A 15,480-nucleotide genomic window follows, 5' to 3' on the forward strand; every position below is an offset into this window, starting at 1 on the left:
AATGACATTTACCAAGTCCTGTGTGGCTTGATAAATGTGGAGTAACGCAAGGCAGCGCAAGCCGGTGCCTTGCGTTACTCTGCCTCAGGGAGGCGTTCTATGGGTGGTACACCTGGAAATGTGTCAAAATGCTATGCCTCCCCAGGAGAGGCGTAACAAGGATAAAAGAAACATTTCACTTGAAGGTAACAAATACACTACTCCCAACCTGACCAACAGCAGAGAAAATGTTGGATTTTGAAGGGGTCAAATTTAATATTCCCACTTCAGCAAAGGCAACAGTATGGAAAATGTTAAACTTAAGAATGCTCATATTTCGTTTTACTTATGGTAAATTAATTTCAAATAAATTAGATATATACACAGTAAAAAAACCATAAACTATATTCCCATAAACATGTAACAAATATATTTTAACTCGATAATTTATGTAAATCTTTAACAATTGAAAACACAAAATCAATTTACATTATGCATAGAATCATATCAAAATTTTACAAAATAAATTTCAATCGCTAGCCACCGTATCATCCGAAGATGTTACTGTACAAACAAATACAATTTATAACAATACTGAATTAGTAAAACATTTTATCTTAAACCATAACAACACTCTAAAATTAGTTATTGTGAATAAAGCCCTTAAGAAAAATATCCAAATACATACAAACAATTAATCATTGCAATCAATTTCCTATTTGAATAATCAATAAATATACAATTAATTAACAATGTATTTATTCCAGAACTTAATAATGTATTATGAAATTAGCAAATTAACATGTATAAAAAATGTTAAACCCAATTAGAAAATAAACACTTTCCACCCTGTTCCCCTACAAACTCCACTACCACCAAAATAAATTACCTTAAAAATAACCCTTAAAATGTATTACCAATTAAACAAAAATAAAATCAATCTACAAATAATGTAAAAGTTCTTAACATTAGAAATTAACAACTTATAACATTACATACAAAAATATTATTTACAACTATATTTAAAAGAATATAAAATACTTAAAAAACAATGTCATTACCTTTTACATTATGTCACATGATATTTTTGACAATACAATTTCTTGGACATGTAATGTATGTCACGATATTTTGGTAGAATATGTGGTGTGTTTAGATGAAACATGTATTTTGAAAATTGTTCTTTTCCTTTCTCTCATTTTGATGCCTCGCACTGCACCGGCCCTGCAGCTGGAGAGATGCTGAACCCATAAGACATGAATAAGAATGAGAAGGTTCCCCTTCCTGCACAACAACAATTCTGCATGCAGCACAGGCACCCTTGCATCCTGGTGCAAGGGTGCCTGCATTGGCGCTAGGCAGCCAAAAAGGCGTCTGAGCAGGGAAAAGGCAAGAATGTGGTGCATTCTTTTAAATACAGCGCATTCCTGCCCTTTGCCTGTCACACAGTGCAGCGCAGCTAGGTGACTGGCTGCGCTGCACTGCGTGGCAATTCTCTTAAATATGCCCCTGAGAACTCTGCAAATGCTGTGCTTGTCAAAAACTATTTTATTCACATTTAAATATTTACTAATTTATTTATTTATTTAATAGCATGAACTCCACCAAACCGTTTTTGAAGCACTCAAAAGGAGAGCAGATATTTACATAAAATAACCATTAGACTTAAGTCATGAGGGAATGTGTTCCAGTGGCTCACAGCACATATCCATATGTACAAAGCCACGTAAAGCCACCCTGCATAGCTTTTCATGGCCTTATAGATATGGAGTGAGGTAACACAGCGCAAGTCGCTGTGTTGCCTCATAATGCCGAAGGGTAGGCGTGCCATCGGCATTATGGTGGGTGTTCCCACGTGACACCCATGACATTTGACACAATCCCAGATTTACAACAAGCTGTATACTTGAGAATGCATCAAAAGCCTACACTTCCCCATGGGTGGTATAGGGAAGGCGCAACGAGGAGAAATACATTATTTCTCCTTGTTTTTTCCTCTTTCTATGTGTGCTGCATTCAGCAGCAGACATAGAAAGAGGAAATCGCCTCCATTGACTGTTTTAGTGCATGAAGGTGTGACTTACTGCACAAATGGATGAATGCGCGTTGCTGATTCAGGAGCATGTCTCCCTTTTTGCACTCAAAAGTAAAATTGAGTCCTTTTATTCAAGTAAACAGGTTAACCATTGGATTATCACAAATTACTTCATTTTTATTTGACATTCCAAGGATTTTCAAGTCGTGTATTTGCTTTTGTAAATTCCACGTCAGCTTGAGATTACACATTTATTCTAGTTGCCTGGTTGCCCAACGCATTTCGGGCTGTAAGAGCCCTTCATCAGGGGCCAACTGTAACGAAAAGGAGACAAGAAATCAGCCTGTCGCTAAATATAGAGTGTATACAAATGTCCGACCGGTAACTATTACATGACTCTGATGCCTGTTACATGACTGTGATAGCTGTGCTTCGTAGTGATCATGTGTGTCTTACGCGATGTGAAAAAATCGTCAATCCCAAAGTGAAAGTTTACCACGTTGACACCGTGTGTAAAACAAAACCTATTGTGATGTGAGAGTCTGCTAAAAACATGCATAAACGTAACTAAAAATGCGGTGAAAAGACAATGTGTTTAAAAATAACGAAAAATTGACCGATGTGTTCGTGAGTTTGTAGCAATAAAGTACTCACGTACTGATGGTACCCAGGTGGCTGGTATCTGTAAAAGATAACCGGAAACCTGATAAATATACTGCGTGTGAACGCTGGTGGTTTACAAAGCGTTAACGCTAAAGGATACGAGTCAAGCGGTAACTGTGCGAGTTAGTAAAAACTGTGCGAGTTAGGAAAAAACGTACTGTAGTGTAACTCTCTTCTGTCGGTGTGCGCTTTAGATTCAAATCATTCGCTATGTAACCGGAAGTGAAATAAGTGACCGGCTTCCGACTGTATTTGTTGAGAATGGCACGTAAACGTGTGGTGGGAGTTCAAAGGTTAGGAACTACAATGCGGGTAAAGAACTGCGATGAAGAAAGACTCGTAGTTCAGAGTTGCGTGAACGAACGACGAGAGTAAAATGGGTGCAAAATTCTCGTGAATAAAATACCATGAGACGGGGAAGTAATAGTGTGTGTGAGATGCCCTGTGTCTTCAGTGAAGTGCAACAGTGTGTCATGCGACAACATCATGTATTAAAAAGAGAACTGACGGTATAAATTGTAGTACAGATGGTATAAGTAAAAGTACAAATAAAGGTACAAATGAAGATGTACATAAGGGTAGTTAAGTAAATAAACAAATGCGTACATTCGGTACTACATGTCACATATAACTGAATATACAAAACGTATATAAAAAAATGCATGAAACATGTTGAATGTTAAATCGTTGTTCGGATGGATTACAGTCAGGTGTCAAGAAGTGCGGATTTCGAGGGGGCGAGTATTGCCCAGTTCATAAACGGTGACCAATTACAAAAAACAGCCAAGGTCATAACGTTCGTTTAAACCTTTGGGACTGATGGAGTCCAATTTATTGATCCAGTGTATTTGTCTTTGTAGCATGAATTGGGTATTGTTACGTCCTTTCATAATGGGTACCTGTTCCAAAATTAGGAACCGTAATTGGCTGATGTTGTTTGAAAAAGTTGGAAATTATTGGCGATGGGAGATTTAACCTGCCAAGTCCGGATGTTACTTTTATATGCTCATTGATTCTTATGAGAATTTTTCTCTCCGTTTTGCCCACGTAAACTAAACTGCAGGGACATTTCAACAGATAAATCACATTTTGGCTGTTGCACGTGGCTGATACTTTGAGTTTAATGGTGTGGCCTTTATGAGGGTGTTGAATAGTGTTCCCTGTTATAATGGAATTACAGTTCCCACAATTGTAACATGGTGTTGTTCCTTTAAAACCGGTGTTTTCTGAATTTATGGGAGTGGATAAGATTTGTTTGAGGTTTCTCGATCTTGGGGGTGTATCAAAGGCGTTTTTTAAATCAGCTTCAGTGCCAAGCATTGGCCAGTATCTTAAGATGAGTTTTTTAATTTGGTAACTTTGCGTCCAGAATTTGGATACGAATACACTTCGAGATTCCGTCTGATGTATAGGTTTGTGTTGAAGTAATATCTGGTGTGTGAGTTTTTCTGCTTTCAAAACGGCTTTCTCCAAGATTTGTGTTGGATATTTTCGTTGTTTGAATTTCTCAATACCTGCTTTTTTTACTTTGTTCATATAGTTCGTTGGTACTTGATATTCTTTTCAATCTGAGTAGTTGAGAGTATGGCCAATGATTTTTAAGCGAAGGCTGATGAAAACTTTGGAAATGTAATAAGTTGTTGCGATCAGTCGGTTTGGTGTATATTTGTGTGATGAGATGACCTTCGTTGTTCGTTATTTTGGTGTCCAGAAACCTTATGGAATCCTTGCTTATGGAGTGGGTAAACTCGATGCAATGATCGACGGTATTAAGTCTCCCGATGAGAGATTCTAGACAGTGAATGGAACCTTTCCACAGGATAAAGATGTCATCAATGTATCTCTTGTATAGAATAAGATTCTCAACCCATTCTTGTTTGTTTAAAATATTATCCAGTTCAAATTGGTACATGCACAGGTTTGCGTACGTGGGGACGGCACAATCGCCCATAGAAGTACCAGAACATTGAATGTAATATTTTCCAGACCATTCAAAATAGCTGTGATATAACGTGAAGTTGGGTTTGTCCGTGGTCAAAAGAAAAGATTCTATAGCCTCCAATCCTTTGTCATGGGGTATTGACGTGTATAAAGATTTGATATCTATAGTACAAAGGATTGTATTCGGGGTTACTTGATCTTGAATAGATTCTATGGTGGTTAGAAAATCTGTAGTGTCCCTGATGTATGTGGTCATAGATTGCACTATTGGTTGTAGATGCTTATCTAAATATCTTCCAACAGGTTCATGTAATGAATTGATAGTTGAGACAATTGGTCTGAACGGTGGTTTGGTGGCATGTTTGTGAATTTTTGGTATCATATAGATGTAGGGTATCGAGGGGTTGGCTTTGATGAGGTATTTCTTGTCCTCTTCATTAATGGTTCCATTTTCAACTGCGGTTTGTATGATTGTTTGTAATATCTTGGTAAATTCCTTGGTGGGATCAAATGTTAAAGGCATATAAACGTCTGAGTCTTGAATGTGTTCATTGACATTCTGTTCATAAAAAGTTGAATCCATAATGACCAATGCTCCTCCTTTATCTGCTTGCCGTATGGTAATTTCTGATTTCGCTGCTATTTGTCGCAGTGTTTGTTGTTCCTTTTGAGTTAGGTTGTTGTTTTTTCTTCTGGTATGGTAAGATATTTTTCTCAATTCTTTACACGCAATGGTTTAGAAGGCGTCTAATACTTTATGGCTGGTTGGAGCCATGTATGAACTCTTATTGCGGAGTCCAATTAATGTGTTGTCGCGGGGTGTATAGAAAACATCCATGATGTTCTGAAAAAAATGTTTCAGTCTGAGTAGACGCAGGAATTTAAAGAAACTGATTTCTGTGTCTAATTGGTTGGAATGGTATGTGGGAACAAACGATGTTCCTTTTTGTAGGGTTTGGATTTGGAACTCCGTGAGATGGTGACTCAAAATGTCACAATGACACAAGGTTTTCTGACTGCGGGTGCTCTTTGCAACGGATTTTTTGTTGTTGCTTTTCCTCCTGGCTCTTCTTGTGACTTTGGGCCTGACCCTAAAAAATGTTGTCTGTTGTTGCTTGTAGAAGTAGAAGTGGAAGGACCTTCTATGGCTGGTTCTTGTAAGTCACCCGTACTTGGGGGTGTGCTTTTGGTGTATGAGATTGTAGGTGCTCTGGATGATCTATTGTTGGTTAGAGAATCATCTGAGGATGTGGCATCAGTATCCGATGACCGACCATTCTGTTTGCATTGTTGTCTTTTATTGGCATATACCTCAGCCCAGGTATATACTTCTCCTAATTTATAATCAACTGTGTCTCCTTTGAATTTTCGGATTTTTCTTTCCTTGATTTCCTTTGTGTATTCCTCTAAGTGTTTGTTAAGATCTGCTGGTGTAGCATTCCAATCTTCATCTGTTAGTTTTGTAGAGATTTCTTGTCGTAGTTCAGTGATTTCTTTATTTAGGTCTTCAAGTAATTTAGACAGTTCCTCAACAATAAGTAAGATGAGATCCAATGAGCACTTATAAAGAATAGCTTCCCATCTTTCAGTGAATCGTGGATTGTTTTTGCATAGTATTGATTTTAAGGCGATTCTTAGGCCTCTCGGAATACGCTGCACTTTATGGTACCTGATCAGGGTACTGGCGTGGAGTCTTTGGTTGATAGCTCTTTTTGAAGTATAGAGTAACTGTTTGATATTGGATTGAGTTGACGTGGTACTAGTGCTGATTCCTGCTGTATCCTCAAACAAAGCGTATATGCATTGTGTTTCTTCTGGAGTGAACACAATGTCAAATAAAATGAAGTAATTTGTGATAATCCAACGGTTAACCTGTTTACTTGAATAAAAGGACTGAATTTTACTTTTGAGTGCAAAAAGGGAGACACACTCCTGAATCAGGAACGTGCATTCATCCATTTTCACATCCCTACTCACGGAGATTCACCCAATTGCACCTATGACTTCTTCAACTCACGGATTACATTGATTATCTGCGAGTGCGTCCACTCTGTTTTTTCTTGTAATCATTCCACTTCCTGCACAAAAACATTCATCTCTGCAATGCAGACACCCTTGCAACATAGTGCAAGGGTGTCTACATTGGCGCATGGCAGCCATTTCTGTGCCGGTGCTGTGAAGATGGCAGGAATGAGCAGTATCTCATAGATACAAGTAATAATGTCTCAACAGGTAATATTAGGAAGACCATAAATAAAGCATGCACATTTAGTTGCAAAAGACCAGAACAGAATAACAAGGGGCATTGTTTATCGACCTTGCTCACAATGTTCAGACTAGACTCCAGAAACTGGCAGAGAACGAACACAGCAGACAGTTCTCATGTAAAAGACACGAACAATGACGTTTGCAAATAAAATTGACGGGGGATTTGCACTAAATACTCAAAAGCTACTTTGAAGAAAGATACTGGTCAGCTGTACGCCGAAGTGGTGTACAGCTGACCAGTGCTGAAATCCCATGTCATGCCCAGACCATACAGACCATATCCGAAGGTTGGGGAAAAGCGGGATTACCCCACAAATAAAGCCATGTAGTAACGTGCACAAAGCTGCATAGCGGCTGCAGGGCTTATGCTAATTTAGTGATGTCGACAATGGCCCCAAAAGCCACGTGACAGTACAGCTGTCAATCAATCAAATACTTTATTCGGTTTCAGGTATTAAAACCGTAAAATTCAAAATACAGAAAATAAAACAATATACAGACAAAACCAGTAGTACAGCAGTCACTTTCCATCTCTTGGGTTGCTGAGTCAGCAAATTTTAACATTCATAATCTCCAGACCAAGGCACTTGCTTCGGCCAAAAGAAGGTCCTCTCACTGCTAGTGGCCGCTTTCTTTCAAATTCCTTTCCAAACTGCTTATCGAAGCCAGTGCCTTGGTCTGAGAGATGGAAAGTGACTGCTGTACTACTGGTTTTGTCAGTATATTGTTTTTTTTTTTTTGTATTTTGAATTGTATGGATTTCATATCTGAAATGTATTAATCCCAGCTGATCTGGATCCATCATCTTTTTGCTGGCAGATAGCTCTCGGATCTGAGATTAGGCTTTTTCTTAAGAGGCTCGGGGACCCCAACTATTTTAGGAAGGTAGGCTTTAAAATAATAAGTGATATCATTTATATTTGACATGGGATTTGCACTAAATACTCAAAAGCTTCTTTGAAGAAAGATACACCATTTTGGGATAATCCCGCTTTTCCCCACGCTTCGGATACGGTCTGTAGGGTCTGGGCATTACATGGGGTTTCAACACTGGCCAGCTGTACAACCTGAATGTTTTTTTTATGCTTTTCAGGATTGAAAAATAACTTCGTCATCGTGTTTTCTATAATTATTTGCAAATTAGGAACTATCTATTGTCAGGGTGTGAATTCCTGTTTGATACTGCTCCAGAGGGCAGCACGCAAAACCGTAAGGCTGCTATTTTAAATATTTTTAGAAGCGACTTTGGGATAATAGAATGATCTCTTTTAACTTTTGCTCTCTTTTGTTTCTCTGCATTGTTTGTTTTACATATTAAATGAGGCTTACCGGCACGCATCTTTGTTATTTCTGCACTCTGCTGATTGTTGCACGTTGATCCAGTTCCGGGTTGAGCGGGCTGCCGGTTCCCGGCTGAGGGACATGGCTCCTCCCCCCTCCCCTCATTGCCGCTTCCTGGGGGCATGGTTAAATTCACCATAGGTGCTCGGCTGCGCAGCGGGCGCGCCAGAGGCGCGCTAAAGGCAAGCCCGTCGGCGCCCGTCCGCGCCGGTCCGCCGCCGGACGCCGAACATGCTGCCAGTCCGGCTGGATTGAGGTATGCCTACTCTCAGTCTGAGTTGCTTGCATTTGGGAGGTGGGTAATGAAGTTCTCACAACCTCGGCTGGATGTTTTTGAGGGCTCATTTGGGTGTCTATTTTGCGGTTTTTCATCTTTAGCCCCGATTGGAGCTAATAACCCCCCCCCCCTGCTTCTCAGTGACTGACTTTTTGCTTAACTGTTGCAAGCATTTTGCTGATGTTCGTTACCTCTTGGAAGACAGGTCTCCTGATGTTCTATTTCTTACTGAGACCTGGCTCTCAGAGGACACGGTAACAGAGCAGGTATTTGCTCTCCCGGAGGGCTATATGATTCACACTCTTAATAGACCTACGAGAGGAGGGGGTATCGCGGTCATCCTTAAAGCTGGGTTTTCATGTATTTTTACCCAACAGATTGTTACTGATTGCGAATGCGCCTCTTTTAAAATTACTTTCAATTTTAATTACACTATGTCAGGACTATTGATCTACCGTCCCCCGGGTCCTTCTACAGAGTTTCGAGCTGCTTTGTCCGAGATAGTCAGCACTCTAGCAGTTAACGCCTCTAACTTTTCTGTTATAGGCGATCTTAACCTACATCTGGAAAGTGCTTCAGATCCTAATGTACTATCCTTTCTGGCTGACCTGGCTGCTTGTCAGCTCAAGCAACGAGTTTCAGGCCCCACACATTTGGCTGGACATTTACTCAATCCTGTTTTTACTAATATATCTTCCCTTGTGGTGCAAGCTCCTGTTCCTATGGATTGGACCGATCACTACTTAGTCTCTATGGTGATTGATGACATTTCGCCAGTGCACAAGCTAGTTAGCACCTCGTCTTTTAAGCGACCTTGGCACAAATTCAGCTGGGAACATCTTCAAAGCCATCTTGCGGCTACCTCCCCGGCTATTTCAGCTGTCCCTAACGAGGCCTATTCGGCTTTTTCCGATTGGATCACTCGGCCTCTGGATGATCTTATTCCTGTTAGGTTGTCTAGGAACCGGCGCAATAAACCCAATCCTTGGTATAATGCGAAACTTGTTGCCCTACGTAAGATCTGTTAGAAATTGGAGAGAGCCTGGCGGCGGGATTTCGATCCTTCTTCCAAGGCTCTCTATCGCGCTGCCATTAAGCACTACCATAGGGCCCTCCACGTTGAGCGTGCCGCATTCTATGCTGATCAGATTAGAGGGAGCTCAAGTCCAGCTAAGACTATTTTTTCTATAGTGACGGAGCTTAAAATTCAGAAGGATGTTGTAAGTTCCGTGATTACCTCTGATTCGCTGTGCGAAGATCTGGCCAATTTGTTTGTCAAAAAGGTTGAGAACATTTATAAAAACTTCCCTATGGTTCCTATAGGCCCTCCTGAGACCTCTTGTAACCTCACTGATGGTGTCCTTGAAGTCTTTCCCCCTATAACGCAAGAGGTTCTATTGACACTTTGCTCCGAGGTAAAGTCGGGCTCTCCTGCCGATCCTTTGAAGCCGGACCAATTTAAAAAACTGCTATCTACTATCATTTCCCCTTTGGAAATGGTGATCAATGGGTTCTTGAGCGCAGCGGTTGTGCCCAGTGCCTGGAAGCAGGCCAGGGTACTGCCACTGCTCTAGAAACCATCTTTAGACCCCTATAAACCTCAATGTTTTCGTCCCATTTCCCTGCTACCTTGGATCGCGAAGATCACCGAGGCCTATATCAATTCCCTTCTGACGGATTTTTTTACTATAAATCAGAGGTTTGATTCCTCTCAAAACGGTTTTCGGCCTGGCCATAGCACTGAATCAGCGCTTTTGGCCGTGACTGAACATCTGTGGACGGCCTTAGACGCGGGTCAGACGTCAGCGCTGATCGTTCCACGTTCGACACTGTCTCATGCCATTCTGCTGAATCGTTTATCTAAGGCTGGAGTTACTGGTCTGGCTCTTGCGTGGCTGTCCTCCTTTCTTGCTGATCGGACGTTTCAAGTGGTTGCTCCCCCTTTTGCTTCTGGTGTTTTTCCTATTGGCCAGGGGGTCCCACAGGGCTCGTCTTTGAGCTCCCTGCTCTTTAACCTTTATGTTCAGCCTCTAGCAGATGTAGCCAGGAGCAGAGGGCTAACCATGGTTTCCTATGCCGACGACACTCAGTTGGTGGTGGCTCTCTCGAGTGACCCCGAGCAGGATGCCAGAAATTCAGGGCGACCTCTCAGCGATCGCCGGGTGGATCGCCGCCAACTTCCTTCAACTGAATACCAACAAGTCTGAGGTGTTGTTGGTGGGAGGGAACCATGACTGCTGGAGTGAACTGTGGTGGCCCAAGAGTTTGAGTGTGGCCCCTCTTCCTAAGCCTGTAGAAAAGAACCTGGGGGTTTGGATGGACAACTCACTTAGCTTCCAGATTCAGACGAAAAGGGTGGCAGGAACCTGTTTCGGTCTGCTGCGCGGGCTCAAACCTATTCTGGCCTTTTTTGATGCTTCGACCAGGCAGATCATTATTCAGGCCCTGATTTTGTCCAGGCTGGATTATGCCTGCTCGCTGTACCTGGGAGCGAATAAATCTGAAATTCAGGGGCTACAGAGAGTCCAGAATGCGGCCGTAAGATCTCTTTTGGGCTTGCGCAGAACTTGTTCAGTGACCAGTGCAATTCGCTGCCTTTATTGGTTGCCTGTAGGCATTGTGTATTGCCTTCAAAATTCTGAAAATTGGCATCTCCCCAAATTCTGACCTTCTTCTACCTTACGCTCCTACACGATCACTTCAACCTATGGGACAGTGTCTGGTAGTGATTCCCCGGGTGAGAAGAGTCCGTGTGGGTGGGCGTGCTTTTCGCAATAGAGTTGCCATTCTGTAGAATTCGTTGCCGGCCCGCATTCGTGAGCATACTAACTACTTTCATTTTAGGAAAGCCATTAAGACATTTCTGTTCCCTTCCTTGTAGGCCTTCAGTGTTTTATATGTACGGCTCTTTTGTTGCTCAGTGCCGGGATGCCTCTTAGCTGAGGCAGCTGTCGCTCTCTATAAAACCCGTTAAAATAACATAATATAACATAACATACGGCAGGCTCAGAACTGACGTTGAATTATTATAAATCCACCAGGAAACCTTTGATTAATATGTTGCACCAAAGTTTCTATCAATATGTTTTGGATGATACTGCCTCGTTAGCTACAAAATGGAGCCCGTCTCTTGCATCTGAGATTCTACTCTCAGAGGTTCAGAGTGCATTAGGCACACTTGATCTATCTGTACACTCTACTAATTTAACCCTTTCGCTGCGGCGGGAATTCCGCCGCAGCGCTGGGGGGTGCGGGGGGGCAGCGCGGTGGCGCTGTGCTCATGACGGAGCCGCTCCGTCATGAGCCACGGTTGAGCTGTGCTCATGACGGAACGGTTCCGTCATGACTCCGCCCATTTGCGTTGTCCCCCCGCACAGGCGGGGAAACAGCGCCGCGTAGGCGGAGCGGCCGCCAACGGCCGTGACATGACGGAACCGTTCCGTCATGAGCACACGGCAACCGTGGCTCATGACGGAGCGGCTCCGTCATGAGCGGGGAAGGGGTTAAAACTACAACAGCTTCGGGCAATGTGTCTCCTATATTATACCCCAGATAAAATTTCCCGCTGGGGAGGGAATTCTACCTTAGATAGGACTAAGGGCCTGATTACGATGTTAGTTGGAGCCACCGACAAGCTTCGCCATGGATGCGGAACCGATCTACCTTAGGTCGACGGTCCCGGCACTGCAATTGAGGATGTGACCGCACATAGTGCAGTCGCAAACTTCCATTTTACAATGGGAGCTTGTGAGGCAGTCCGAAACTGGCAACAGCACAAGCTCCCATTGTACAATGGAAGCTTTTGCACATCCCTGCACCATGTGCCTGGCACCTTATGGTGCCTGCCACACGGTTTAGGGATGTGAAGGGGGCACCATAGGTGTCCCACAGGGCCACAACCGGAGGGCCATGGGAGAAGGGGGCTCTGCTAGGGGCCCCCAAGGTCGCTTTCCGAAAGCCTTTCCATGTCAGAAAGGCCGACATGGAAAGGCTGTCAGCAACCGACATCATAATCCCGACGGCGGAAACATTGCCCTTATGGGATTATGAGCGGTGTCTGACCGGCCGACCGACTCCTTGAGTCTGTCAGAACCGAGTTGGCTTCCCTAGTTGGTTTACACTCCGACCACCGACATTGTAATTAGGAGGTTGGAGTGTAAACTTTCCATGCTGGTTAGAAAGCCTCCGACCAGCGGTCGGACGCTTTCCGACCGACATCGAAATGAGGCCCTTAATGTCCTAAATGTAATCTACCAGTGGCATTCATTGTACATATGTTTGTGTTATGCCCTGTCTTACAAAAGTTATGGGATGGGGTAACTAAGTTTATGTCAGACAGTGTGGGCCATCGAGTCTTACTATCTACAATAAAGTTGGCCGTTATGTCTGACTATGAGGGTGGTTTACGGTGCTTAACCACCAGTGGTGTAACGAACCTTGAGTGGGCCCCCCCTGCAAACTACATAGAGGGGGCTCCCACGCTCCGGAATCAGTAAGGATCTCTCAGGCCAGTGGCCCATGCACAGTCCCGAAGGGGCACCTGGAGCTGCAGGGCTATTGTTACACCTCTATTAACCGCTGTAATGTTAGTTTGAGCACGGCTTCGCATAGCAAGATCTCGTGATTCCTCTGCCCCACCAAAAGTGGTTGAGAGGTGTGTCCTCATCCAACAAATTCATGATTCTGAGTTAGCTCTGGAAAAAGCTAGAGGTTGTCTGTCTTTGGGAAAAATTGTGAAAAATTGGATTAATTTCAGCTGGGAGTCTTCTTTTTCAAATTCAAATCATGAATAAAACTGTAAATCCTCTTTTCTTCTCATTTATTTTATCTACTCTGTTGGTATTTGCTCCTCCAGTTACAGTGTGTGTTTTGCCTCGGTTTTTGTATGTTGAACAATCTGGATTGAAAAAATAGAAATGAATTAATAATAATTTTAAAAAAGGATTTCACAGACTGGACAGGCACACGTGAGAGCTGAATTCAAGGGTTGCTAAACACGGGAAAGAGCTGGCAGAAGAAGCAGAGGAACCAGAAACAAGATTGATGATATATGACGTACATTATGAGATCTTGAAAGGACATCTTTTATCAATAGATAGTGTGTTGTAAAGTCTCTGATTACCAATAACTTACCCGTAACAACAATATAGACAGAAGCCTTCGCAGTCAGGTCGGTGGCCGCGTTGTGAGTGACACACGGGTAGTTACCAATATCTTGTGAGGACACCTTCTCAACGGTGTATGTGCTAACAGGTCTGTTTAGATCAGCGGGTCTACAACGGTCTAACTAGAACACAAAGACAACAGAACAGATCAGTACTCGGTCCTGACGAAAGCCACTGTCATATTGTTTAGACACAAGTTGGCTCAAACATGTAGACCACCGAGGACGTGTTCCTAAAATGTTTGTGCACACGTTTTCCTCCAACACCTGCGTTTTATTTTGATACCACTAGATACTGAATAAAAATATTTTTCTATTGGTAATCAATTTTAAATCACATTTCTTAGTTCACACACTGCATTTAGCTTCACCACACGATTGGCAGCCTTTTTTCATTAGGAGATTGTTACCCTCTATGTTACATCAAAAACATCCATGAGCTCCTCCTTTTTATAGTAAATAAAGGAGTTGTAGCTCTTTAACTGCGCCAGGTGTGGTTAAGGGAGGTCCCAGATGATGAAGCATGCCACTTCGGAGGGTGATGGGACTTAGTCCTCTATAGAAGGACTCTTTCATGTCTGAATATGCTGTTCTGTTGTCTTTGTGTTCTAGTTAGACCGTTGTAGACCCGCGCATCCTTTTGTTGATAGAGTGTCAGTGATTTGGGGATTGGTCCGCGCTGGTCTCTAAAATTCCCTTCGACCCCCTAACCTAGTGTTTTTTTTACTGTTTAGATCAGCATCATTAAGAAACCACTGGTACTGCGGTTCTGGGAAGGACTCCGCAGTGCAGGATAAAGAGAGTTTTGCCCCGTTGTGAACACAGTGTGATCCTGGTGGTTCGATCTTCACGTCCTCCGGCCCATCTGGAAGGAAACAGAGGAAGGGGCTCTGCATGTCAGACACGAAGGGCCTCATTTATGAAAAGTGTTGCATCATTGTGGTAAAACAGCGATGCAGCACTTTGTGGTGCACCATCCTTGCGACACCATGAATGCGCCGTATTTACTGTACAACGCTCCATGTCGCAAGAATAGACAGATACGTCAAGAGTCCTGATGTATCTGTCGGTGCAAAAATGGCGCATTGCTGGAGTGTGTTTGGAAACAGAGCAACTCCAGCAATGTGTCATTTTACATGGGGCAAGCCCCATGTGAAAAGGCTGGCGTCACCCCTTATGCCTGCTTCAAGCAGGGGTAAGGATTTGACGCAGTGAGGCCATAGACGTGTCGCAGTGAAATCTCATATATTTCCCGGCAAGACTTCTGCGAGCCTTTTCTGCACCAGAACACCCACCTACATTATACCTGACTCACTTATAATGTAGCGCAGGGGTTTACAAAGTGACCCAACCGTGCCGTGAGGGCCTCATAAACAAGGCCCGAAGTGACAAATACCAGGAGGGGGGGCTGTGAGATTACTTACAGGCGACAGTCAGAGTCTGGGGGTCACTGGCGCTGCTGCTGACGGGGTTCATGGCCACGCACTGGTAGGTCCCTGAATCGCCCCGGGACACGTTGGCGATGGTCAGGGTTCTGTTATCCGGAGACGGAAGGATATTTCCAGGAAGGTCCGGGCTGTTATTAAAGGTCCAGAGGATTGTGGTGGCGGCGCTCGAGGTGCTGCAGGTTATCTTCGCCGGACCCCGGTTCTCCACCAGTTGTGAGGGCACAGAAGTCACTGTGGGTTTAGTCACCACCTCTGCAACCAAAATAAAGAGACAGGATTAGTTGTGTGCAGTGCACAGCGCTTATCCTCAAAGATGAATCAGGAAATGGACAGTAAAGAGCAACGGGGGACGAACCTCTCTGCC

At 43.3% G+C, this 15,480-nt stretch overlaps 1 protein-coding gene across 3 annotated transcripts in view; it reads right to left on the bottom strand.

Moving 5' to 3' along the window:
* LOC146808737 (cell adhesion molecule CEACAM7-like) overlaps positions 1 to 15,480 on the bottom strand; it is a 372,135-nt gene that overhangs the window by 42,257 nt on the left and 314,398 nt on the right. For all 3 annotated transcript variants that reach the window (XM_085615550.1, XM_085615552.1, XM_085615551.1), the window contains exon 4: positions 15,093 to 15,368. In XM_085615550.1, coding sequence (XP_085471676.1) covers positions 15,093 to 15,368 — 276 coding nt within the window. The remainder of the gene's footprint in view (positions 1 to 15,092; positions 15,369 to 15,480) is intronic.

The sequence above is a fragment of the Triturus cristatus genome, chromosome 7, assembly GCF_964204655.1.
Source record: "Triturus cristatus chromosome 7, aTriCri1.1, whole genome shotgun sequence".
NCBI classification, from domain to species: domain Eukaryota; kingdom Metazoa; phylum Chordata; class Amphibia; order Caudata; family Salamandridae; genus Triturus; species Triturus cristatus.